Source organism: Periplaneta americana, chromosome 7, assembly GCF_040183065.1.
Source record: "Periplaneta americana isolate PAMFEO1 chromosome 7, P.americana_PAMFEO1_priV1, whole genome shotgun sequence".
NCBI lineage: Eukaryota > Metazoa > Arthropoda > Insecta > Blattodea > Blattidae > Periplaneta > Periplaneta americana.
The window spans coordinates 182,882,720-182,909,555 of record NC_091123.1 but is presented as its reverse complement, the minus strand read 5'-3'; the positions used below and the strand labels follow the sequence as shown (position 1 = coordinate 182,909,555).

At 35.1% G+C, this 26,836-nt stretch overlaps 1 protein-coding gene and 1 non-coding gene across 4 annotated transcripts in view; both read left to right on the top strand.

The window, feature by feature from the left end:
- Window positions 1–26,836, top strand: part of Cc2d2a (Coiled-coil and C2 domain containing 2A) — a 144,832-nt gene that overhangs the window by 3,539 nt on the left and 114,457 nt on the right. For all 3 annotated transcript variants that reach the window (XR_011333270.1, XM_069832033.1, XM_069832034.1), the window contains exons 4-5: window positions 1,078–1,173; window positions 2,507–2,599. Coding sequence is in view for 2 of the 3 variants with exons in the window: in XM_069832033.1 (XP_069688134.1) it covers window positions 1,078–1,173; window positions 2,507–2,599 (189 nt within the window). In the remaining variant the exon portion in view is untranslated. The remainder of the gene's footprint in view (window positions 1–1,077; window positions 1,174–2,506; window positions 2,600–26,836) is intronic.
- Window positions 19,297–19,368, top strand: TRNAG-UCC (transfer RNA glycine (anticodon UCC)). Its single transcript has one exon. It is a non-coding gene; the product is annotated as a tRNA-Gly (tRNA).

Genomic DNA, 26,836 nt, shown 5'->3' with positions numbered 1-26,836 from the left:
GTACCCCAAACACGACAGTTGTGCTAGTTAATTTTCCCACTCGTCGCTGAAAATTAAGCGGCTGAATAAGTCATCGTCGTCTGCTACGTGTTTTCTTGCCAGCTACAACAACAGGCAGCAAAGGTGAATGTTGGATAGGACGTGCTGGAGTAAGGGACAGATGTTTCATGACATGGCCACCAAGGTCACCCGGTGTGACTGCATGTGACTTTTTTCTATGGGGGTAACTAAAGGACCGTGTGTTTGTACTGCCTTTGCCACATGATTTAGAGGAACTAAAAACCAGAATTCGAGAAGCTGGCGCCACGGTCACAGAGGATATGTTGAAAAGGGTATGGGAAGAGTTTGATTATCATTTGGACATCTGCCGAGTCACTCGTGGTTCACAGATTGAAACTCTGTAAGGTGTAAAACGAACTTTGAGAGTTTGACTTTAAACTGACGTGTGTTTGAAAGTGCTATCATTAGTAGTTTTTGTGTAATAAAATATTGAAAGTGTTACCGGACTTTTGATATGCCCGGTATATTAAGAGTTTATATTTAAATTAGATAACAATTTCAATTTAATTCTTTAAAAAAAAATGTCTCCTATTCTCACCTGTAATTTTTTTAAATTACGAGTATCGAATATTATTTAGTATGGTACCTCAAAATGAGAATTAGTTTGTTACGTAATTATTTACTTTAGCTACACCGTTCATAGCCACTATTTCTTCCTATGTGACTTTCACCCAGCTATGCCTTAGATTGCCCCTCATTCTCAGGAAGTTTGGTTAGGTTAGTAGTTTAGGTTATGTTTGTCCTGAGACCTTCCAACCACACTTTCTCGACTTGCCTTTTGGTGGTGTGTAATATTTGCTGTAATTAAAAACGAAACTGTTTCTATTTACTTTCACTGACCTTCGCAATAACCACATAGGCTACCCGTTATTTATTATATTGTTCACCACTTGTTCAGTTATTTCCATAAACTAGAGACGAGTATAGTGTCACCGTATGTTATTTATCTTTTACACATATAGGTTGAAGGAACTTGATATAATTAATTTATATATATATATTTTTTTTTTTTTTCAGGAACGTGCGGGCACTTCAGTGGCGGAGACTCATGTCCGTTCACGTTTGAGACGAAGGCGTCTAAATCAACCCAGTGTATCCCGTTTCGATGATCTTGTAAGCACTGTACTGTATATAATCAACTGCCTTTTCTGTAATGTATCACTAATGAAAATGGAAAATGAGTATTTACATTTTATAAATGTATGAGATTCCTCACTAATATTAACAGCATCAAAATTACAATAGAAGAAAAAGCACTGATTCAATATGAAAAACTTATCAGATTACCAGGAAACAATTGACATTCATACAGTCCTCTCTGTACATTGAAAACTCAAAAAAGTTTCATATCCATGGTTCAAGGATTAAACAGAAAATCAATATCACGAATTTAAAAGAAAACTTACAAATTAAACCAAACCCTTTAACTCTATTAAATATAGAGTATAATCTAAATTTAACAGAAGAAATACTGAAATCAAAAGTAAACACTGAAATAATGAAACAATTGTCTTTAGAGACAATTAATATTAGGTACCCTCCACAAAACTGGCTTCATTTATACACCGACGGATCCTTGATCTCCAGAGAACAAAGTGCCGGTGCAGGTGTTACGTGCTGTCTCTTCTCACTTTGTAGATCTCTTGGGTATGGAACAACAAGTTTTGATGGAGAAATCATTGCAATAAGTGGAAGTCTCAGGAATCTTCTATGCCACATCAATAAATTTAAGAATGCAGTTATATTGTCAGACTCCAAAGCAGCTATTCTATCAGTAGTCTCTAAACACACACCCTAATGAAACTTCAGATGTATACAAACAATTGTTCTTCGTTTGACATAGTGTATCATCCATTGAGATATACTACCTGATAATAGATGTACATATCAGCCAGAACCTCAATCAGAGGTGATGTTGATAGTATTTTTTTTTAAATATATGTAATAAATTTAGAGCCCGGAATTTTAGGTGCTCAAAGTTAATATTGTTCCTCGCTATAGTTTATAAATATAGAAGCCATGCCTCCACTTCTTTGAGATGTCATTCAGTATTTTCCCTTTGGTACCGCTAAAGGTCTCTAATCCTTTTAACCACCACTTACAAACTAGCGCACGATTTACAAGATCCATTGCTCAGTCCTCCTGACTCTATTGTCTATCATTACATATCGGACTCTTGTGAACTAAGCTTAAAACCCTCCTCACAGACACCACTTCTATTCATCTACATTCAGTGTCATTCTTAACTTTTAGCACCTAAAATTCCGAGCTCTATAGTATATACATATATTTTTTTTTATTTTCTACATGTATATTAATAACAAATGAGAATATGATTGGAGCTGAATCACTTTTAAATTTACTTCCTTCCATTGTAGTGAAATTAAATATAAGGATGGTTATTCACTGACCTGTTTAAGAATACAAAGTGTATTGCTTGCTTTAGATTCGGAAAGAAGAAGCTCAGGTTGGTGAAGCACTGGAGAGGCATGAAAATGCAAGAGCTAAATGGAAGGAAGCTATTGATGCTGTGCAAGAGGTATTGTGTAATACTTTAAGTCATTTGCACAGTAATTGGATTTTGTGCCTGCACCTAATAGCATGTAATGATTGTAAAGGAAAGTGGATGGTCTTAGTTCTGCTGAATAAAAACTAACACGTAATTTTGTATGATAATAAAGCCATGCACCCATCCCATCTATCCATCAATCCATCCTTGTGTCCAGTTGTAGATCAATCCATCTCTTTTGATTCATCCCTTCATTTACTTAAAACCACGTTTTAATTTCCTTTAATTTGAGGGGTAGAATATAATTACATAATTGGGGAGATTTTTTTAATGATTACATAATAATAATTAGGCTAAATTCATAACACTTCGTACAAGTTAAGCTCTGCTCTTATTTTCGTATCTGAATAATTGCAGTCACTTGTTTGAAATACGAGTATTATTTAGATGCTATGTATTAACTTTATTCTCTCTCTCTCTCTTTTTTCTCTGCCGTTCAGAACTTACTGTGTATGAAGTTGGGAGGGGGTGTATCCTTTTGCTAATCTGATTTTAAAAAAAGTTAATTCAGAAGTCACTGAAACCATACTTATGTCATACATTAATTTGTTCTTAATACATTCCTTTTAAATAAAGAAGTCTAAAATATCCTCTCAGTGACAATACGATTTTTCCCCTCACCCCCACTCAAAATACAAGGATAGGACAGCAATTCTGTATTGAATATTCAAAAAGGAATTTTACAGCTAACAAAAAATTAATATTAATTTAAACTATAATAACTTTTTCACATATGAAAATCTGATTGCAGAAAAACACCTTATTTTCATATTACATCCAGAAATAATCCTCAATTCTGATTGCAGAAAAACACCTTATTTTCATATTACATCCAGAAATAATCCTCAATTCTGATTGCAGAAAAACACCTTATTTTCATATTACATCCAGAAATAATCCTCAATTCTGATTGCAGAAAAACACCTTATTTTCATATTACATCCAGAAATAATCCTCAATTCTGATTGAAGAAAACACCTTATTTTCATATTACATCCAGAAATAATCCTCAATTCTGATTGAAGAAAACACCTTATTTTCATATTACATTAAAAAAATAATCCTCTACTCTGATTGCAGAAAAACACCTTTATTTTCATATTATATTCAGAACTAATCTTCTATATCTTTTCTCAAAACGGTATAAGTTTCCGGATTTAATTTGTATACATTTATTGTCCTCGATGCTGTACACAGTATATCTGAAGTCGAGTAATAAATTAATAGGCCTACTCATGACTTATTTAGAAATATATCCTTGAAAGCTTGGACCATTACTAAATGTGAGAATCATTAAACTAAGCTTATGTACCAGACGTGTGTACAAAACTTTTTTTGGGAATTATGTATACTGTAACTATTTATCTACTGGAGTAATTCAAATTTAAATTAGAGAGAGAACGTGTTGAAAATATTTTCTTCAGAAATACAAGAAAACTTTTCTTTGTACTGTACAGATTAATTCTAAAGATTTTGATTATTTTGAAAATGTTTCATTCGTTAACTAGATTATGTGCGAAAATGTAGTCGAAATCAATTTGTGGTTGAACCATTACACTATGGTGCATATACCACATCAGTATATAACCATTGCTGAGTAATAAAAGTTTTTGAAAGTACTCAGTTCTTGGTTTTATCTCTATTTTCCATGGTTACTCTTATCATTTTCGTTTTATTTTTCTGATAAATCTCACGTATATAAAAGATTTCAAAATGTTACTAATAAATGTCGTACTGTATTTAAACAGTTCTTGAACTAAGTTGTAGTAATACATTGTAATGTATTTATTGGTGAAATTTATACATTGCGTGATCACACCAAATATACCTTCAAAAGAGAAAATTCTACAGACAGGTAAATTAGGTAGTAATATCAGAGCTAGGTTTACTAACTACAGCATGTTGCACTGTAATCACACGTAGAAGGTTTATGGGAATGCATGCAGTGTAATTCACTTTTTGTAATGAATTATAATGGCAGTAAAAAATTATATTTTTCGTGTTTAAGATTGAAAATATCCTACTTGGTACCATTAAATTTAAAAGCAGGTTAGAAAACGTGCAATCTTAGCTGACCAGAATATAGGTGATGTCTTTTTGGTGCGGCTAAATTTAATGAAAATTGTGATTTTATATCGAAATTGTGATGTTACTGGGTTCTTTGACCTCGAATTCCAGTGTAAATTGTGTAAAAGTGAAAATAGAATGAAGGAAATGAGTTGCAAAGAAACCCAAAATAATATTCAAAATATTTTGCACATTACAATATAAAGTGTCTTTACATTCTTGCTTAACCTGAAATATACAGGTGTTGGTGCCAATTTTCTGTCGTTCCTAGCTTCATAGAAAATTCACTTTAGGAATCTCGAGGAGTTATCCTAGGGAAGACACTGTAGTGAATTGGCTTCCTATTGCTTCTGCACTGGTAATAAGGATGATTGTGACAAAGAAATAGTGAAATGGTGGCTGGAGAAATGGAAGTACCCCAATGAAACTCCTTTATCACCATCTTTGTTCACCACAAATCCCATTTGGGATTCTCCAGGATTTGCATTTCTTCTATATCACAAGAAACCAGCATTGTAATCATTATTTAATGGAGCCCTTAAGGGGAGAGGATGGTATTTTTTAAAACTTTTTTCCTATCTGGTGTAAAATATTAATTTTTCGTATGTAGAGAGCTCATAGCTGTGGCAAGTCAACCAAATATAAATATTAAAAAAAATATATATATTTGGGGGCCCAAATTTGAAAAAAATATACCCAATGCAGGATTGTACTAAAACCGATATATCTAAACCGTTTTTAAAGATAGATTCAAACAGTTTTTTGCAATGTATTTGAAAAAGTATGTTCTACAAACTGTCTGTAACAGAATTTTGATATTAGTCCCTACGTTTGTAAAATAAACAATTAAAATTTAATAACAATTTTCTGATTTCCTTTCTTGCAAACAAACGGACGTATTTTTAAAATGAAATCAATTAACAAACTTCTGTTACAGAGAAAAGTTTCCTCATACTCTAAAGAACTTGTGTTCTAAATTTCATGCATGTATCTTTAATAGTTCAGATATTATATCCATTTTTGTCTGGCAATGTAGCAAAAAAAAAATGAAGTTACTGGAAACCGATAAAAGCGGGCGTGTGATTTAAAAATCCATAACGCAGGAAGTTTAAAAATGGCGTCTCAACATCCGATAAGGACACAAATACCCACAAAATGTTATGCACACACATATCAAAGGGTATTTTAAAGAAAAAGAAAATTTTTTTGAAAATTTAATTTACTGGAAACAACAATAAAAGTGGGCGGGTGATTTAAAAATCTATAACGCAGGAAGTTTAAAAATGGCACAAATACCCACAAAATGTTATGCACACACATATCAAAGGGTATTTTAAAGAAAAAGAAAATTTTTTTGAAAACTTAATTTACCGGAAACAACAATAAAAGTGGGCGAGTGATTTAAAAATCCATAACGCAGGAAGTTTAAAAATGACGTCTCAACAGTCGATAAGGGCACAAATGCTCACAAAATGATATGCTATGCATTCCACACATATGACAGAGTATTTTAAAGAATTTTTTTTTTTTTTTAATTTACTCATTTTTCACCAAAAAATACCATCCTCTCCCCTTAAAGTGTTTATGATAATACATATTATGTTTTGATACTAAATTTACTGCATAGTCTCTATGAGTAGGTATTAACTTTACTCTATTCTCTGTTCTTGCCCATATTTTACTGGAACTTGGAGTTTTCTTTTTCCTAAGTTAGTGTTGTTGAGGGGAAAGAAGCTGAGTTGCTATACTCCATATACCTGCCACGTGATGTGCGAGGCAAGATCGTGCATTCAACACACATGGTTCGAAAATGCTTAATTGTTAAACAATATTTTGTTCTGCAAATTAAGATGTTAATACATTGTTATCAATATTTAAATGTGTAGGATGTACGATAGAATATTAACAGTTATTTAATATAAAATTCACCCCATGAACTTGTCTGTTTATCTGCTGGTGTGAGCCACATGTTTTCTACAGCTTCTGAGTACAGGTATTCATATTAAAATTATTGTCATCTGAGCTTATTAAATTCGTCTATAACCCTATACTGTTGAATCCTGTAAAAGAAAAAGTAATAAATAGGGCCTATAAAACATTAATTACGGTTTGCAAGTTTATATACTGTACTGCAATAAAACATCAGAAAGGATAATCATTTATTAAAATAAAATATAAATATATAATCCAATCTTCCTCAACTCGGTGAGGTTGCCAAAGACAAAGACTGTTAAACAGTAACATTTAAAATGAGATTAAAATGTCTTACAAGAAATTTGTTTACAAGAAACTAAAATTTGCAGTAGATAATATTTCACATAATGAAAATTTATAAAAATACAGATAAAAAAAAGATTGAGAAAATTCAACTGTAATTTGAATTGAAATACAAATGTCGCCGTAAAATCTGCAGAGAACCCTTCAAAGCTATCATAGAAATTTCCTTAATTGTTGTTGTCGGGACTCCAAATTTATGTCAGAATGACACGAATTGTTTTGTTATGGTTCCTCTAGCGCCCACCATTAATCCGATGACTTCTATATCGCTGAGTTTATATCATGTTTTATAATAAGGGATAGTGGGTTCATAAATTGCCCTTTTCTCTAGATTAACCTCCTCAGGTTGATTCTGATACGTCTCGAATCTGATGATCGGATCCAGAGTATAACCTTTTGTCTCTCCAGGTTTAAATGTTATAATATCAATACGCCAATGACTTGCAGTATCCGCTATTCCATGGACTTGTTCATAGTAGTGTAGCCATTGGACTTAAGGCATGTTGCGATTACAGACCTGATCTTGTGATGTCTGCTGTTACGAAGAGTTTCGCCAAATGGGCATGAACCCAAGACATGAGCCAAAGTTACAACCTCACTGTGGCATCGCCTACAGATGGTTATTGTCTTGAGTTCTGCCTGGAACAGCTCGTATAGGAGCAACATTACCTTTATTCTGTATTAAAATTCGTTTATTAATGAATACAAGTATAAGAGGAAGGCAAAAAATAGGAAACATTGGAGAATGCTGAGTTTGCAGTGAAAGACCTCTTGGGCAGAACATTATGAATGGTAGTAATTATATGCATTGGAAAGTCACTTTAAAGTTTAAAGCGTTATGTTATTAATATTACAATATTTGAGGTAAAAACACGAAAACATGACTGTGTTGGGCAAACAATAGGGTTTTTCATTTGTTACTATTTTGTATCTTTTGTTCATCAAAATATGAATGATTTTATTAGTACTGCTACAATAATTTTGAAGTTTCGCACGTCGCATCCCGGTTTCCCCAACCCGCTTCTGTTCGCCCCTCTGTAAAGGCTAGTGGCTGGGCTGTCTTAGCTCTTTCCTGAGAACATTAATTTCTGTTAGGAATTGGACGTCTACGTAATATTATACAACTGTTTAAAATAACTTAAATAAAAGGGCCATGTTAAGTAATTAACTGTCACGTGATTTCCTCCCTTTTCTACGACTCTGCGACAAAACCACTTGAACGGACAGTAGATAGCATGTCTGAGTAATTTTATCTTTTCGGATCGGGCAGAAGTGAAGATTGAATTTACAGTACGTAAGGTACTCTTTTATAGAGTAGGTACAGAATTATTTCAACATGAAGAACGAAACTGATAATTGGAATTAGGTACAATAGTCTATAGTGCGATAATATACACAAAAGAACTGAAGCCTGTATCGAAGTGAACGGCCATCATTTTAAAAAATGTGTTTAAATATCCATATTATGACTAATTTTCAATTTAACTTCATTCTCTATATTGTACGCTAATATGCTGTAGACAGTATAATATACACTGCATAATGAATACGTCCGAATGGACAGCTCAGTTCGTGAGTAAAAACACTAATTGTTAATACAGTACTGTATTTTGATGAAACAAAAACCTAATGAAAATTATCGAACTCAAAATCGCGATATTTCCTAGGTTACGTAAATGGATGAACTACTTTTGTTCCCTCCTATACCCAGTAATAGTAATATACGTTACAAGAGCGGTATGTTGACGTTTTCATGGTCGAGGAAAAGATTGAAAAAGCGAAACGTAATTGAGCTTTTTTAATTTCCGAGAACATGAAAACAAACATACCGCTCGTGTATCGTACATTATTTTGTGCGAAGATCGTTTATTACATACATGAAAGACGAATTTCTAATTAGTTGCAATAAAATCTCCATGTTGGTTTCTGTTTAATGACGCCAACTTCGGAACACCAAAATATCTTTCTTCTACATTGTTGCTGTAAAATGTTTTCTGTGTTTACTATACTCCAGCAGGCCGTGATATACGTCTGTCTTTTTTTTCCCCAGTCTATAAATGCGAACTTAAAACAAACGGTAAGGTTATGTAATGATTTATTTTTCACTTTAATATTTTAACAATATTATTTATATAACATATTGCAGTAATAACATCGGCATCTGGAATCTCGTTCATTTTTTCACGGCTTCCTTAATGTTACTTGTATCAGGAATACAATAAGTTTCGTGGAGTAGTAGACTTTACTTAATTTTTGCAAATATTAAAAACAATAATTAACATTGCAATTTAGGTGAAATTGCAGTGGTAAGTTTCCAATTTATAATTATTACTATGTTAAACGTCTCTAAAAATAATATGTTAAAAGCCTAAAGCAGTAAAAGGAATGTCGCGCTTAAGCGGTAAGAAGAGGGAAATTGTTATGTGTGTTACGTTGGGAATACTGAATTTCACACTTACCGCGTATTGGTTCTGTGCGGAAAGCAAGCAAATACGCACGATCTCGCACAAAGTGATTTGTTTGTATTTTACGCCAATATCATCGAACTCCAGTCGTGGAAGGGGGTAGCAAACGATGTTTCCGATTCTCAACCGTTAATCCAAAGGTATAGCCAGGTTAATATTAGAAATGTTAGTAAAAATAAAATGATGTCCCTGTATAAGCATTTCTTTCGGAAGTAATATACGTTGTGATTTGTGTTATATCTACATTAATTTTGTATAGACATTTCTTGACACATTATATGAAACATAGTGGACTAGAACTTTTCCTTAAATATAGGCGCCGTGTCATCAAGTAGGGGCTGCAGAACTTGGAAATGTGCAGCATACTATGTATAGCTGAAGTGTGAGGCAAACGAAATAAATGTTACAGCATATGTTACTCCCACCTATACTTATAGAACTATGTCTCTATTTTTGTTTTGTGAGAAGAGAGAAAGGCAGACTCATCTCCTGTGCCAGTGATGCACTGTAAATGATAGAATTTTCATCTGTTGCCACATTATTACATTCTCTACTCCTTGCAAATTTTATTAAACCCGCAATAGAATTACATGTCTTTGATCAATACACATTTTATCGCTTCATATTTCTCGCATCACATTTCACATGTCTTCATATCCGCGACAGTTAACACCGCTACTAATGGTTACATTATGAAGTCGGATAATACTACGTCTATATGAATAATACAGTAATAATATAGCGCCCATATGTTTTCGGTATTACCAATAAAAACTCTATATACAGACGTTTAATTGTCTTATACAATGAGTAACTCGTTCATACGTCGTGTGTAAATTCCTTACTAATAATCACTACATACGTCGTGTATAACAATATAACTGTTACACAGCGACGTCATAGTTTCGTCATTACTTCGTTGCGAAAGGTAATAGAATATCTGAGGTTCTCTATTGCATCCGGTAGAGTGCTCTAGTGTGCCGTGTTAAGTATCGATAGTACAACTGGCTCTGATCGATTACCACACTATATTTTAGTCAAAGAGTACAAGCTACAGCAATATTATTCTAATTATTCTGTGCTCTTTGGTTTGTTCTTCTTTGGTTACTAGGCAACCATCATCATAAAATGACAGTCGATATGAACAGCTGTTAGACGGGCGCCATTTTTTCTCTATATACAACGCTTAAACAAGGGGTTTCGTGTATGTAACTACTGCAAAGCAATTCCCATTGTATAGTTACTGACTGTTTATACATCCATCGCTTCTGCAAGGTTTATTAGTGACGTTTTCTGTCTCAACTCTGTATAAGTCTCGTATAAAAACTATAGACGGTTTATTAGTAAGACTGTTTAAATATAGCATTTTTGCGACAATTTCATTCTTTGTATTTCATTGATTAATTTCATGTTAGCCACACAGAAAAAGTATGTGAAACTCCCACGCCTCCAAATGGAATTTTTTATGCAAAAAGACGGCGTTTGTGCTGGTCACTTTACTATAGGCTACTTCATGTTTCCCTGATGTCCGTCGGTACTGCGAACTATCCTCTTTATGAAAAGGGATGATATAAGAGAGCTTTACCGATAGATTTCAGTTCACCAAATATACAAACTAACCCTACAGAAGAAATTTGGTCTCGCCTAAGGCGTCTTATATCAATATTGTGAGCGTTGCGCAAACAGGCATCTATCGGGTCTTGTACATTTGGGATCACCGAAACTCGTACGACAGCCTTTGTCACATATTTAGTGAAATGATGTGAACCGTGGGAACATGATTATTATGAGGTGGAATGAAATTCGTGAAGCTAGGAAAAATTGGAGAAAGCTGGGTTTGCATTGAAAGATCTGCCCTTGAGCAGACCACTATGAATGAATGAAAATGAAGTAAAACTTGAGAACCACGAAAAAATCTCGTTCATAGAATGGGGATCGAATCATAGTTCAGGAAATATGAGAAGCCTGCCCTTTAGCACTGAGTTATCGGAGAGCAGTAGCGGCTCGTGCAAGAAATCAGAATATATGAGCCGATTCTTTAAAATAACTAACCAAATGGGTAAAAACAAGAAAACAAATATACAGAATATATTATAAGTATAATACTCATTCATTGCCGAAAAATGAAATCCATTCGTCGCTGCTTTCTGCTGCAGAATTTATCAGTCACTCTCGAGTTTTTTTAGTTAGTTATTTAATGACGCTTATCAACTATTGGTTTATTTAGCATCGGTGAGATTTATGATAGCGAGATGGTATATGGCGAGATGAGGCCGAGGATTCGCCATAGATTACCTGACATTTGCCTCACGGTTGGAGAAACCCTCGGAAAAAACCCAACCAGGTAATCAGCCCAAGCGAGAATCGAACCAGTGCCCGAACGCAGCTCAGAATCGGCAGGTAAGCGCCTCAGCCGTCTGAACTACGCCGGTGACCACTCTTGAGTTGAATCCTAAGTTGTCAACCATAATCTTCTCAGTCGAAAGCATCGCAAGTGCATTAAGACGTTGTTCTGATATTGTATTACGAAGAAAGGTGTTAATTTTCTTTACTCGACCTATAGCTTTTTGTGTTAAGTTTACGTAGACCTGGAATAGATCCGGTGTTGTAGGTTGAACTTCAGCGTAGCTCAGTGGTTAGAGCACTTGGTACGTAGAACCAAGCACCCGGGTTCGATCACCGGCGCCGGAGCGAATTTTTCTCCTGTAATAATCATTGTTACAGCTCATTGGCTCATAAGCGGCCATCCCTGTCGTGGAGGCTTTCGAGTGGTATAGTACTTAGGCCAATCTCACTTCTTCTTGTTGCCATGGTAGCGTAAGCAAGGAGCTCGTTTTTCTTCCACTGTCCGAACCTCAAAGAACGTTATTGTCTGTCCGCAAGACAGTATTATTTTATGACTGTATTATCAGCAAAGCTCGGAACTTGGGGACTTGTGTCGTGTGCATGAGTAAGGTTACAGGTACAACGTACACAAAGCTCACGCTGCAAGTGCACAGGGACAGTCGTGTGTACTAAGAAAGTGGCCACAACTAATGACAGGAAGACGGACGAAGAAACTGTTATGTCGAAGCCAATGACATTCAGAGAATTAAAGGTAAACGGTCTGTTTGAGGAAATAGAAAATACGTGTTATTTCGATTGGGTATTATAGAAGTTTGAAAATACATTTTGTTTTAAATTTAAGATACAGAATTTCGTGGAGAATTCGGAGGAGATACATTATTTTTTTCGAATGGAGAGTTTATATTTTGTAAGTTGTGCCACACACAAACTAGAGGCTGGAAACGAAATTCACTGAAAGGCATTGCAGTCCCTGAAATTGTAGAAAAGTCTGTCCATAGCCATGGATCGAAACGTAGAGGGGCTTGCCCTAGTAGTGACACACTAATTGAAAACTATTTTCGAGAAAAATTTAGGATATACTTATCTTTCTCAGATACGAGATCAGCTAGCAACTGCTGAAAATCGAACAGGAAACAGTAACAGTGAAAACATTCAGTATTTTAAGTCTGCTACCGAAAAATCTTCGAATGTAGATAGTCATACACTGTAATAAAATGTACACAGCAGAACAGTAAATTTGATATATTTCTCATGTTTATTTTTATTATATATATGCTACGAAATTACGTGTTTCAACCTACCATAATATTATCAATATGTTGTTGCAGCCAGAGACCACTTTTGTAGTAGACCTGACAGTACCTCCGTGCTGGAAGCGGGAGTTTGTTGACATTGAAGTCCGGTCGCTTAGTCACGTGCAAAGACACAAGTCCCCAAGTTCCGAGCTTTGATTATCAGCGTATAACCTGACTTCTTCAAATGGAGGTCTGCAAATACGTTAACTGGTTACTTCAGCATACTCTCACTTCTCTTACAGTCGTTCTACCACGTTCGAATAATTATTTTTTTTATTATCAAAGCAAACGGCAAATTCCCAGGACATCATTTCGCCGGAATGCCGAAAGCGATGTCCTGCAGAGCTTTCAACTAAGTCAGTAACTGAGGTTGAGGTTGCAACTTGAGTGTGACACCACATGGACATACAATAAGCATAGCGAAAATATAAACTTAAGCATAATTTACGTAAAATTAGTTTCCGATCACACTAGAAAACATGTCGCTTTTGACATACCGTCTGTCTGTCTATCTGATCCGTCATTTTTTAATACTCTTGTCATCAGAAGCATTCCCATAGGACTCCACCGGATTCCGTCTACTCTTCTGACGCGGCCATACCAAAGTAATCTATTTTCTTCTATGTACAGTTCCTATCTACTGTAACCGTCATACGAGTATGATGAAAACAACAACAAAAAAAAAAATGTTGGCACCTTGTTGGTATTTCATAATAATTTATTATTGAGCATTTGCTCGTGTCTCCCGAATACATATTTACAGTAACTTTATTTTCTTTATAATAAAAGAGATCTTACAATCTTGCTCAGCCAGTACGTCTCTGATGGCGGTAGGAAGAGCACACCACGTTGGCGACACCTGTGTCCCGAAGTGCCTGACAGAGAAACTCCACATGTGTCTTCCCAGTGTTGCGATCATGGTTTTTTCCTAACCAGCTCCACCAGGGCGTCAAAAACGCCGCGGAGGAATGGCTGACAGGCGCGTGTGACGCGTTCTACGCATGAGTATCACATCACTTCGCCCCAAAAGAATACTTGATCCGCTTAATAACTGCCGAAGGGCGTTTTTGTATGGTGGAGCCTTAATTTGTTTACTGTTGAAAGTTATTGCTGAAATAGTACTATACAAAAATCACAATTTAATATGAACGAAAAAAAAAATCTCGTGCAGAATTATATTCCATTGTATGACAAAACACAAAAGTACTGTTCGATTCGATTCCACTAGATGCGAGCGGCAGCAGACTTCGTTTCGAATCGATTCGGTTCGATTTCGCAAAGTGGGAGCGGGTCTTAAGAAGGAAGGAAGGGAGGAGAGGTGGGAAGAAAATAATTAATAAAAGAAATATAAAGAAAAAAAGAAGGAATAAAAGAAAAAAATAAAGATAAATGTTAAGAAGTATATAACAGGAAATACAGGGAAAGAAAAAAGGAAAAATGAAAAAGAGAAAAGGGAGAAAGAAATGAAAGACAGGAGAAAAGAACGAAAAAAAAACATACACAGGAAAGTAGGAAGCAGAGTGCTGCATTGGAGTTAAATCGCTCGCTTGAACTCGGTCGAATGTCGTACCCTCGAGTGAGGTAAGATCGGTCGTGATACGCTCGTAATAAATAGAAGCACAGTACAAGGTCATCTCACCGACATGTCTTATCTTGTATGGAAGGCGACAGATAAGATACACATATGTTTTGCTCACACGGTAAAAATAAGGCTTTATTTTCTGCGTTTATGACAAACGTTTAATGGAACAGTCAATGGAACGTACCAAAACAGGAACATGAAGTTATAAATAAAATAGTATGAAAAACTTCGATATACAGTTATTATTGCTAATTAATAATTATTCAATATTTGATTTACCACATATATAATATGATAGGTCCATACATAGTGTTCCGCCTATATACTGCGACAATGTAGAAACGTTTTAGAAAATAATATTGACATAGCAGTAGATTAATAACAATATTAGTACAGAGATAACGTCACAGAAAATATAATAAAACGAATAATCATGCTGCACCACTGTTACAGACGCAAAGATTGATACACTAATTATTATTATTATTATTATTATTATTATTATTATTATTATTATTATTACTACTACTACTACTACTACTACTACTACTACTACTACTACTACTACTACTACTACTACTACTACTACTACTACTACTACTAGAAAACTTGATACAGTTCTTGCATTATCGTGATTGTGTTCTCCGTTTATAATAATTACATTTACATCCAATAACATCTATCAGATGAGGCAAAAACAAAATCACCTACAACATTTATATTACATTTTAAAGGAAGTTTTGTAGTTGTAGTATGGAGAGGTTAGTTAAACACTGCAAAGTTTTGAAATGATAAACATATATGTTGTTACTACACAGTTCATCACTGTAACAAGAACGAATGTCTAACGCTCGGCTTATACCGTTCGAGGATTTATCGCTCTTGACAATTTTACCCATCATGCATGTGCGCTACCTATCGAATTATGCTATGAACTACTTGGCGCTCGAGCGAAAACGTCCGGTGCAGACCTCTGGTAGGAAGTATGAAAAAAAAAAGATGAGAAGGTTAAAGAAATTAGAATTAAAAAATGTAGGGAAACTGGATTTAAATCCCTCAATCCGAGGTCTGTACTCCTCCAATAGGCACACTTGTCTCTTCTCCGGAAGATCTTTTACGCTGTAATTGTTTAGGGACCGGACCGGCGTGCGTGCGACTCGATCCGTGGGCCTCTGAGTGGGAACAAAGGTGTAGTAGCCAGGCCATAATTACGAGGACTGTCTTGAGATGTACGCAGCTGTGTCCGTCCGACGGAGGCAGTTGGCGGAACACTCCTCACATGGCAGATGATTGCCCGCTCAGCCGGCTGTGAGGTGTGCTAACTCTCCTTAGTTCCTTCCTTCCGCCTTTGTTGGTTTCATTCTTTACCAACACCCCTTCCTTCCCCCCTCCGCCATCCGATTATCTTGAGAACACCTTTCGTATTTCGTTATCCCTCGGTGAATTTCTTTTTCCTATATTTTCCTTAGCTGATCTTTATCGCTAGTCTTTTTTTTTTCTTCAACTTATGCTGTTAACAATCTAACATGCAATATACACTTCTAATTCGTTGACGGGCTTAAGAACATATTTTAATCATATTAACATGCAAGGGTACACGTGTTATTTTTTGGTAAAATGATACCGTAATTTTTCTTCTTTGTTAAAATGTCGAGGCTATTACGACTTAAGAGAGGCGAAATCATCTTGTTTCATTTTCACTGTTATGCTGTAGGCTTTCGGCCGGGTGGGCTACACTTTTTGGGAAACCTTAGGTTCAAAACTCGTATCAAGCATTTTCTTCATAGTGTAGATACAATTCGTTATATTAGCATGCATATGCACATAATGGATGCCTGTATTACCAGCTCAGAACCTATGTGCACTTACTCCCCCCCCCATAAGTACCCATTGCGTTTCCCATAGGCCTAGAGTTAAATTTGACGTATTGCATTATTGTATTTATTAACATTCCATGGTATTCATACATTGCTTTACAGCTAGAATATGGAACAAGTCAAAAAACTTAATACTATTATAAAGTCTTAATTTTAGTCACAGTCTAGATGAAATATATACAAAAGAGATTTACAATATAGTCTACTAGTACAACACAAAGTTTTAGTATCAATTTCATGAAGTGTTATTGAATGTCATGAATTCACCTACAGAATAGAAGGCGTGAGAAATTAGGTACTTCTTTAATTTGGCCCTAAATAATCCCATGTTTTGAGTTTCATTTTTTATATCCATAGGGAGGCTATTAAAAATTGTTACTGCCATATAACGCGCTCCTTTTTGATAGCACGATAGACTTGCCGATGGAGTATGAAAGTCATTTTTTTGACGTGTATTTATGCTATGAACTGTTGAATTAGTTACAAAGTTCTCACGATTACATACCAGGAGGATTATTAATGAAAAGATATACTGACAAGCCATGGGCATTATTTGTAGTTTTTTGAAAATAGTCCTACAAGATTCCCTAGATTTGGCACCTACTATTATTCTAATTATTCTTTTTTGTAATAGAAATATATTGTTACTATCTGTGGAATTTTCCCCAGAATATTATTCCAAAACTCATTACCGAGTGGAAGTATGCATAGTATATTGTTTTTAAGGTACTGATATTTACTATCTTTTGCATAGGTCTAATAGCAAAACAAGCTGAATTTAGTTTGGGTGAGGAATGGCCGGTAAATTTTAACTGAAAACCACTCATTCAGGGACATAATGAAAACTTGACCACCTCTGTGGTGTAAGGGTCAGCATGCTGGTCTCTTACGCAGAGGGCCCAGGTTCGATTCCCGGTCGGGTTGAATTTCCTGGTTGAGGTTTTTCAGGGCTTTTCCTCAACCGTACGGCAAATGCCAGGAAATTTGGGCCACAACATCCCTGAAAATTACCGGCCTCATTCATCACCGAAATCATATTCATAACAAATCAGTAATATATATACAGTCGCCATCTGGTTCACAACAATAGAACCAGTCTCAACAATAGTACACAGGCCTTCGGATTTCACCCAAAGGATTAACTCGCGATATGACCAGAGATGTTAAAGCGAGTATAAATAACAGCGAGAGGAGAAAAACAAAATTTAAATTATAACTAGTGTTTTCTTCTTCTGGCATACCTGTGAATACTTTAAATTGTTTAAATGGTCACTAGGACAAAAATTAAATTAGATTTAGAATCTAAAGAGATTACACTTAATTAAAGATATAAAAACAAAAGAATCATATTTATTTCAAATTTTTGGTCAAATTTCACCTGTGCCTTCCCTTGAAGGACAAAACTAATCATTTAATACCATAATGCAGGCAAAATACTAAAAGCGAGTTCACATATTATAGCTGGGCCATTAAGTTATTTATGTAACTATTCAATGTTCAATGGTATATTCCCCGAGAGATTAAAATATTCAGTGGTTATTCCTATCTTCAAAAACAACAACCAAATTTCTTTGCTTAAAAATCGATAATGTGTTAAATTGGAAAAATCATATTAAAGAAATTACCCCCAAACTAAATTCAGCTTGTTTTGCTATTAGATCTATGCAAAAGATAGTAAATATCAATACCTTAAAAACAATATACTTTGCATACTTCCACTCGGTAATGAGTTTTGGAATAATATTCTGGGGAAATTCCACGGATAGTAACAGTATTTTCCTATTACAAAAAAGAGTAATTAGAATAATAGTAGGTGACAAATCTAGGGAATCTTATAGGACTATTTTCAAAAAACTACAAATAAGGCCCATGGCTTGTCAGTATATCTTTTCATTAATAATCTTCCTCTTATGTAATCGTGAAAACTTTGTAACTAATTAAACAGTTCATAGCATAAATACACGTCAAAAAAATGACTTTCATACTCCATCGGCAAGTCTATCGTGCTATCAAAAAGGAGTGCGTTATATGGCAGAAACAATTTTTAATAGCCTCCTTATGGATATAAAAAATGAAACTCAAAACATAAAATTATTTAGGGCCAAATTAAAGAAGTACCTAATTTCTCACGCCTTCTATTCTGTAGGTGAATTCATGACATTCAATAACGCTTCATGAAATTGATACTAAAACTATGTGTTGTACTAGTAGACTATATTGTAAATCTCTTCTATACACATATATTTCTAGACTGTGACTATAAATTAAGACTTTATAATAGTATTAAGTTTTTTGACTTGTTCCATATTTTAGCTGTGAAGCAATGTATGAATATCATGGAATGTTAATAAATGCAATACAATACATCGCTCTCTTAAATTGACTGAGCATATTGGGAATTAAACCAATGGCTTTCCCAAAACACACAGTGGTATGTTTAATATAAAACAATATTTATCTCGAAAAGGAAGCAAACAGGAGCGAAGTTGTATTCTACTTTTTGGTTTCAAATGTCTCAACATTACTTACAAATTGAAGTTCGTTTTGCTGCAACTGAAAGAGTGCATGACAATAACAGTATTTCCACATACCTCTAGAAAAATCTTGGTGAAATTTTTTAACTGAAGATCTGCATCATACTTGGGAATTGAATGAAAACCGTTTTAACGCAGCTGTGGCAGACAAGAACACTGCATTCGCATTGCGGCAAGGTACCGCTTAGTACTGAGTTCGTTGCTTTGAAGGCCGGGATTGTCGTGCGATAGTGGTGTAATGGTGAGCATAGTTGCCTTCCAAGCAGTTGATCCGGGTTCGATTCCCGGCCATCGCACTTTTTTTCATACTGTATTTTGTATTTAGTCTCTTATAAATACGTAAATATTGAGTTTAAATATTTAAATTATCAAGTTTCACGCTTGAGCTCTATTAGTGTAATTTAATTTTTTAATGGAGACGTGTCATAAATGCATGAATTTGACTGGTATACAGTAAAATTTAGGAAACTAGAGAACTCCGACCTGTGAACTATTTGTATCGTACCGGCAAGTAATGATGATGATTATTATTATTATTATTATTATTATTATTATTATTATTATCATCATTATTATTATTATCTATTATTATTATTATTATTATTATTTCTGTCAGATGCTTTTCCAATTCACTGTGGGCTAAAGCAAGGAGATGTGCTATCACCTTTCCTTTTTAACTTTGCTCTCGACTATGCCATTAGGAAAGTCCAGGATAACAGAGAGGGTTTGGAATTGAACGGGTTACATCAGCTGCTTGTCTATGCGGATGACGTGAATATGTTAGGAGAAAATCCAAAAACGATTAGGGAACATGCGGGAATTTTACTGGAAGCAAGTAAAGAGATAGGTTTGGAAGTAAATCCCGAAAAGACAAAGTATATGATTATGTCTTGTGACGAAAATATTGTACGAAATGGAAATATAAAAATTGGAAATTTATCTTTTGAAGAGGTGGAGAAGTTCAAATATCTTGGAGCAACAGTAACAAATATAAATGATACTCGGGAGGAAATTAAACACAGAATAAATATGGGAAATGCGTGTTATTATTCGGTTGAGAAGCTTTTATCATCCAGTCTGCTGTCAAAAATTCTGAAAGTTAGAATTTATAAAGCAGTTATATTACCGGTTGTTCTTTATGGATGTGAAACTTGGACTCTCACTCTGAGAGAGGAACATAGGTTAAGGGTGTTTGAGAATAAGGTTCTTAGGAAAATATTTGGGGCTAAGAGTGATGAAGTTACAGGAGAATGGAGAAAGTTACACAACGCAGAGCTGCACGCATTGTATCCTTCACCTGACATAATTAGGAATATTAAATCCAGACGTTTGAGATGGGCGGGGTATGTAGCACGTATAGGCGAATCCAGAAATGCATATAGAGTGTTAGTTGGGAGGCCGGAGGGAAAAAGACCTTTAGGGAGGCCGAGACGTAGATGGGAAGATAATATTAAAATGGATTTGAGGGAGGTGGGATATGATGCTAGAGAACGGATTAATCTTGCTCAGGATAGGGACCAATGGCGGGCTTATATGAGGGCGGCAATGAACCTCCGGGTTCCTTGAAAGCCAGTAAGTAAGTATTATTATTGACTATAACTTTGATATTAGTATATTAGTCCTGTTTTTGGCTAGGTCACTGGCTAAGAAAAAACTGCCTACTGAAGGATATACTGGAAGGAATGGTGAATGGGTGAAAAGTTCGGAGCAGAATAAGATATCAGATGATACACAACATTAAGATACATGAATCGTATGCAGATATTAAGAGGAAGGCGTAAAGTAGGAAAGATTGGGGAATGCTGGGTTTGCTAGCATAACCTTCGGGCGCTACCCTAGAAGTTTAGTTTGTAATTTTATTAATACCTGATGGCATCTGCAATCATTGTTCTCTGTCTCGAAATACTCATGTTGGATCCCTCTACCATCTTTATCAATTTTATCGCGTAATCTGGAAAGTCTGGTATAATATACAGGTTGATTCACGAGGATTTGCCGTCATTCTGAGCAAGAAATATCATATAAACATGTCTTAATCTCAATATTTTCAGAGTTACACTAATTTGAAATTGTTAATAAAATATCTTATTTCTTTAGTTTTAAGGGTAAAAAAATATTACAAATAGAGAAAACTATTCAGAAGTATCATTTCCTTAATCGGCTAGATTTCTGAAGCTAAAAATATGTTGTTAATTGCTTTGTACAGATTTTGTTTTTCATTTTTTAACTAAAAATTACATCATCCTTACGTACTTATCACAAAAATTGTTACAAATCATACGACTTTAGAAACTTGATTCTTTATAGTTTATGGTATTATAGGTTGGGGTGGAACTTATAAATCCAACCTTTATCCGTTAATTTTACTACAGGAAAAAGCATTAAAAATTTGTTTAAAAAAGCAGAAAGATTACCCAACTGAATTGTTGTTTAAACATTTCAAAGTTTTCAACATTAAACAAATGTATTATTTTATTTTATTAAAATATTTTCATAGAAATTTTAATAACTTTGAAAGGTATATACATAAATATAGAACTAAAAATATGAATTCTGTTTGTTTGTCTGTACCAAAATGTAAAACCAATGCAGCTTTTTATCATAGCATGAGTCAAGGTCCTAGATTATTAAACAAATTTTATTCCAATAATATTTCAACCACGAATCCTCTCCAAATTAATAAAAATTAAATAAAAAAATCTGTATTGGATTTATAGTTTGTGTTTAATCCGTATTGACTCTCAATTTTAATTTTATGTTTGTCTATATTGGAATCCCCTCCTGAGCACGAGTCTTACTCATTCAGCAGTGGGCTACTTTATTTATTAATTTGTATTCATTTCAAACTTACTAGCAATAAAAATAAATAAATTATGCATCCTAATGTACAGTCTTGAAGAATTTACAAGAGTGGCGTCATTCGTAACAATTGTTTGACAAATGCGTAAGAAAATGTAATTTGCAGTTAGAAATCGAAAAAAAAAAATCTGTACGAAGCAACTATGGAATTCACAACACATTTTTAGCTTCGGGATACTAGCTAATTAAAGAAATGCTTCTCCTGAATAGTTCATTCTTTATCTGTAATATTCTTTTGTCCTTAAAACTCAAGAAGAATGGTATTTTACAGACAATTTCAAATTAGTGTATCTCTGAAAATATTGAGATTAGGACAAATGTTTATATGACATTTTTTGCTCAGAATGTCTTCGAAAATAAGCTCTGTAAGTGACGGTAAATCCTCGTGAATCATCCTGTATAAATGAGGAACATCTGATGTAATATAGGCTACAGCCTAAATGAGGGTAAATATAAAGCAAAGTGTAGAGTATTTGTGAATTGAAATTGTTTCAAGTTAATTGAGGGAAACAAGAAAACTTTCATCCTCCGATCTTGTCCACCACAAATATCTGTCCTAACCAAAACCGTGCATCGAACCCGATTCTATCGAATCCTAAGCCTGCGTGAGTTAACGAAGAAGGTTATTCATGTACGTAGCTACTTGCCGGAAACAGTGTGGGATTTTTTAAAAGTTTTGTCTTATGTGACGTATTCGATAAGGGAAACGAAAGTCTTCGTGTAATTTTGTCTTGTTGCTGTAACTTAGGTAGAAGTTGGCCGGCAAAGGACAGATGTGCTCCTTCATTTCCACTTAATGATAATAATGTTAGCGACTCGCTACGATTTTCGGAAACGTGTCCACCACGGTCTCGTAGTCGTGGCGTGATTCCTCCTCGGATTTCTCATCCATGCACACTACAGTGGCGGCCAGTGAAATGTCTACAAAAAATTGTGTTACTTCATTTCGTCCAGTTGTGATCAACTTTCTAAAAGTTCAATAACGAATGTTTTCTTTCTTCTCCTCTTCTCCATATCTTTCGTCTTTTCTCTTCGTTAATAATAATAATAATAATAATAATAATAATAGTAATAATAATAATAATAATAATAATAATAATAATAATGTCCACACTGTGGAGTAACGGTCAGCGCGTCTGGCCGCGAAACCAGGTGGCCCGGGTTCGATTCCCGGTCGGGACAAGTTACCTGGTTGAGGTTTTTTCCGGGGTTTTCCCTCAACCAAATATGAGCAAATGCTGGGTAACTTTCGGTGTTGGACCCCGGACTCATTTCACCGGCATTATCACCTTCATCTCATTCAGACGCTAAATAACCTTAGATGTTGATAAAGCGTCGTAAAATAACCTACTTAAAAATAATAATAATCTTGGACTCTCACTTTGAGAGAGGAACATAGGTTCAGAGTGTTTGAGAATAAGGTGCTTAGAAAAATATTTGGGGCTAAGAGAGATGAAGTTACAGGAGAATGGAGAAAGTTACACAACACAGAACTGCACGCATTGTATTCTTCACCTGACATAATTAGGAACATTAAATCCAGGCGTTTGAGATGGGCAGGGCATGTAGCACGTATGGGCGAATCCAGAAATGCATATAGAGTGTTGGTTGGGAGGCTGGAGGGAAATAGACCTTTGAGGAGGCCGAGACGTAGATGGGAAAATAATATTAAAATGGATTTGAGGGAGGTGTGATATGTTGATAGAGACTGGATTAATCTTGCTCAGGATAAGGACCAATGGCGGGCTTATGTGAGGGCGGCAATGAACCTCCGGGTTCCTTAAAAGTCAGTTAGTAAGTAGTAGTAGTAGTAGTAGTAGTGGTAATAATAATAATAATAATAATAATAATAATAATAATAATAATCTTGGACTCTCACTTTGAGAGAGGAACATAGGTTAAGAGTGTTTGAGAATAAGGTGCTTAGAAAAATATTTGGGGCTAAGAGGGATGAAGCTACAGGAGAATGGAGAAAATTACACAACACAGAACTGTACGCATTGTATTCTTCACCTGACGTAATTAGGAACATTTAATCCAGACGTTTGAGATGGGCAGGGCATGTAGTACGTATGAGCGAATCCAGAAATGCATATAGAGTGTTAGTTGGGAGGCTGGAGGGAAATAGACCTTTGAGGAGGTCGAGACGTAGGTGGGAAGATAATATTAAAATAGATTTGAGGGAGGTGGGATATGATGATAGAGACTGGATTAATCTTGCTCAGGATAGGGACCAATGGCGGGCTTATGTGAGGGCGGCAATGAACCTCCGAGTTCCTTAAAAGAAAGTCAGTAAGTAGTAGTAATAATATTAACAATAATAATAATAATAATAATAATAATAATAATCTTGGATTCTCACTTTCAGAGAGGAACATAGGTTAATAGTGTTTGAGAATAAGGTGCTTAGAAAAATATTTGGGGCTAAGAGAGATGAAGCTACAGGAGAATGGAGAAAATTACACAAGACAGAACTGCACGCATTGTATTCTTCACCTGACATAATTAGGAACATTAAATCCAGACGTTTGAGATGGACAGGGCATGTAGTACGTATGGGCGAATCCAGAAATGCATATAGAGTGTTGGTTGGGAGGCTAGAGGGAAATAGACCTTTGAGGAGGCCGAGACGTAGATGGGAAAATAATATTAAAATGGATTTGAGGGAGGTGGGATATGATGATAGAGACTGGATTAATCTTGCTCAGGATAGGGACCAATGGCGGGCAATGAACCTCCGGGTTCCTTAAAAGTCAGTAAGTAATAATAATAATAATAATAATAATAATAATAATAATAATAATAATAATAATAATAGCTTCTTTAAATTAAAGATTGCCCAATAGGACCCACCATACGGTAATTGATGAACATGTAAATTCAAAGAAATATTACATAGACATTTTTACGTACATTTACTTTAACGTAAAGGCAGAACTTTATTAAAATATTAACATTTAATTAAAAATATTATTTTACAAAATATAACACATGTGAGCATCCATATACATAACAAATGATTCCTTTAATATTAGTTTGGTGCATAATTCTGTAGCGTTTTTTATAAGTTTATTAAACACATATATATGTACACATAAGAGAGAAGCTAATCATCAACAATATATTCTCCTTCACTATTTACAACAGTCTGCCAACGCTGGAGTAGTTTTTCGATTTCCCGCCTGTAGAAATCGCTTGGTTTTGAGTTAAAGAAGTCGTCAAGCAATGTTCGGAGCGCATTTTCATCCGGAAAGGAAGTTCCTTGAAGGTTGTTTGATAGAGAGCGGAGAAGATGAAAATCTGAGGCGCAAGATCAGGTGAATAAGATAGGTGCGGAATGACTTCCCAACCCAACTCCTGAATAGTGTTTTGTGTCAGGTTAGCAGAGTGCTAGAAGGCGTTATCGTGGAGTAGCATCACTTCACGCAATCTTGTTGGTCGTTTTTGTTGGATTGCGTGTGCAAGACGTCTCAGTTGGTGGCAATAAATGTCACACGATGGTGGAATGGTCACAGTTGCCAGTTCTCGGGTACACTGACGTGGATCATTGTGGATTAATGTGTTTAAACGGTCTTTATCAAATCCCGAAGGTCTTCCTGAACGGGAGTGTCGCTGATGTCAAAACGACCTTTCCTGAAACGAGAAAACCATTTTCTTGCCGTGCTCTCTCCGATAGCATTGTCCCCATATACTGCGCAAATGTTTCTGAGCGCCTACGCTGCTTTCGCCCCTCTATTGAACTCAAAAAGAAGAATATGTCGGAAATGTTCCACTTTCTTCACTTGACACTATTTTCTAGCTTCCACGGCTCCACTCACTATCTGCAAAAATGAAAACTTCGTTATGTAAACTCAAACACAACAATTTATTGAACTTCAAATAAAAAATGACAATCGATAAATAAACTCATAGCAACCGGAGTACCAACACGCGAAACAAAAACGATCCGAACTTATGCACCAACCCAATATAACTTATGTTAAAGAAACTTTAACAATGTTCTTGCTATATTCTTAAGAACGGAATTTGGAAAGAAGAGTGTTTTACAGAATACACTATAAAATTTTGTTATAGCACCTTGTGTGCCAAAAAATAAACCTACTTGGAATTTATATTTGTTTGAAATAATCTGTTATATGTTCTTAAATTCCTTTTTTCTCTTCATTCGCTTTCTGCTATCCAACTCCGAATGCACCGTTGCCTATTAACGTATTATCCTTGTTCACATATTACATTTCCCGCTCTGAAAATAAGATGATTTCCAGTCTAACGAGATGTTGCTTTGAAGTGGCGTTTCTTTTCGAAGCATAGATATAGGCCTAGATGGGAACTGTTGAGTAAATTTTACCTGGAGTCCTCCTATACATGTTATTTTGCATGGCATAAATGTATGAAACGGTACCCTCAGTTTCATTTTTCTTCCGAAGAAAAACATGTTAATGATTTATATTCATTCATTCATAGTGTTCTGTTCAAAGGCAGGTCTTTCACTGCAAACCCAGCATTCTCCAATCTTTCCTATTTTCTGCCTTCCTCTTTGTCTCCTCATATGATCCATATATGAAGAATCCACTGCAAGAATGATGGATGTCATTTGGAGCACATTTTGCAGGAGACGCAATTGAAAGTTTGAAATCCTTAGCGCTCAAAGCATAACTGAGTTTTTCCGATCATTACTATGACTATCAGTGTTAATGCCATATAACTCTGTATGTACATTCTATATGTCTTAAGCTATGCATTGACAGTCTTGGTTCATTTTCGACAAGAAAGTGACATCCATCATTCTTGCAGTGGACTCTTCATATTACATTTCCTGCTCTGAAAATAAGATGATTTCCAGTCTAACGAGATGTTGCTTTGAACTGGTGTTTCTTTCGAAGCATAGATATAGGCCTAGATGAG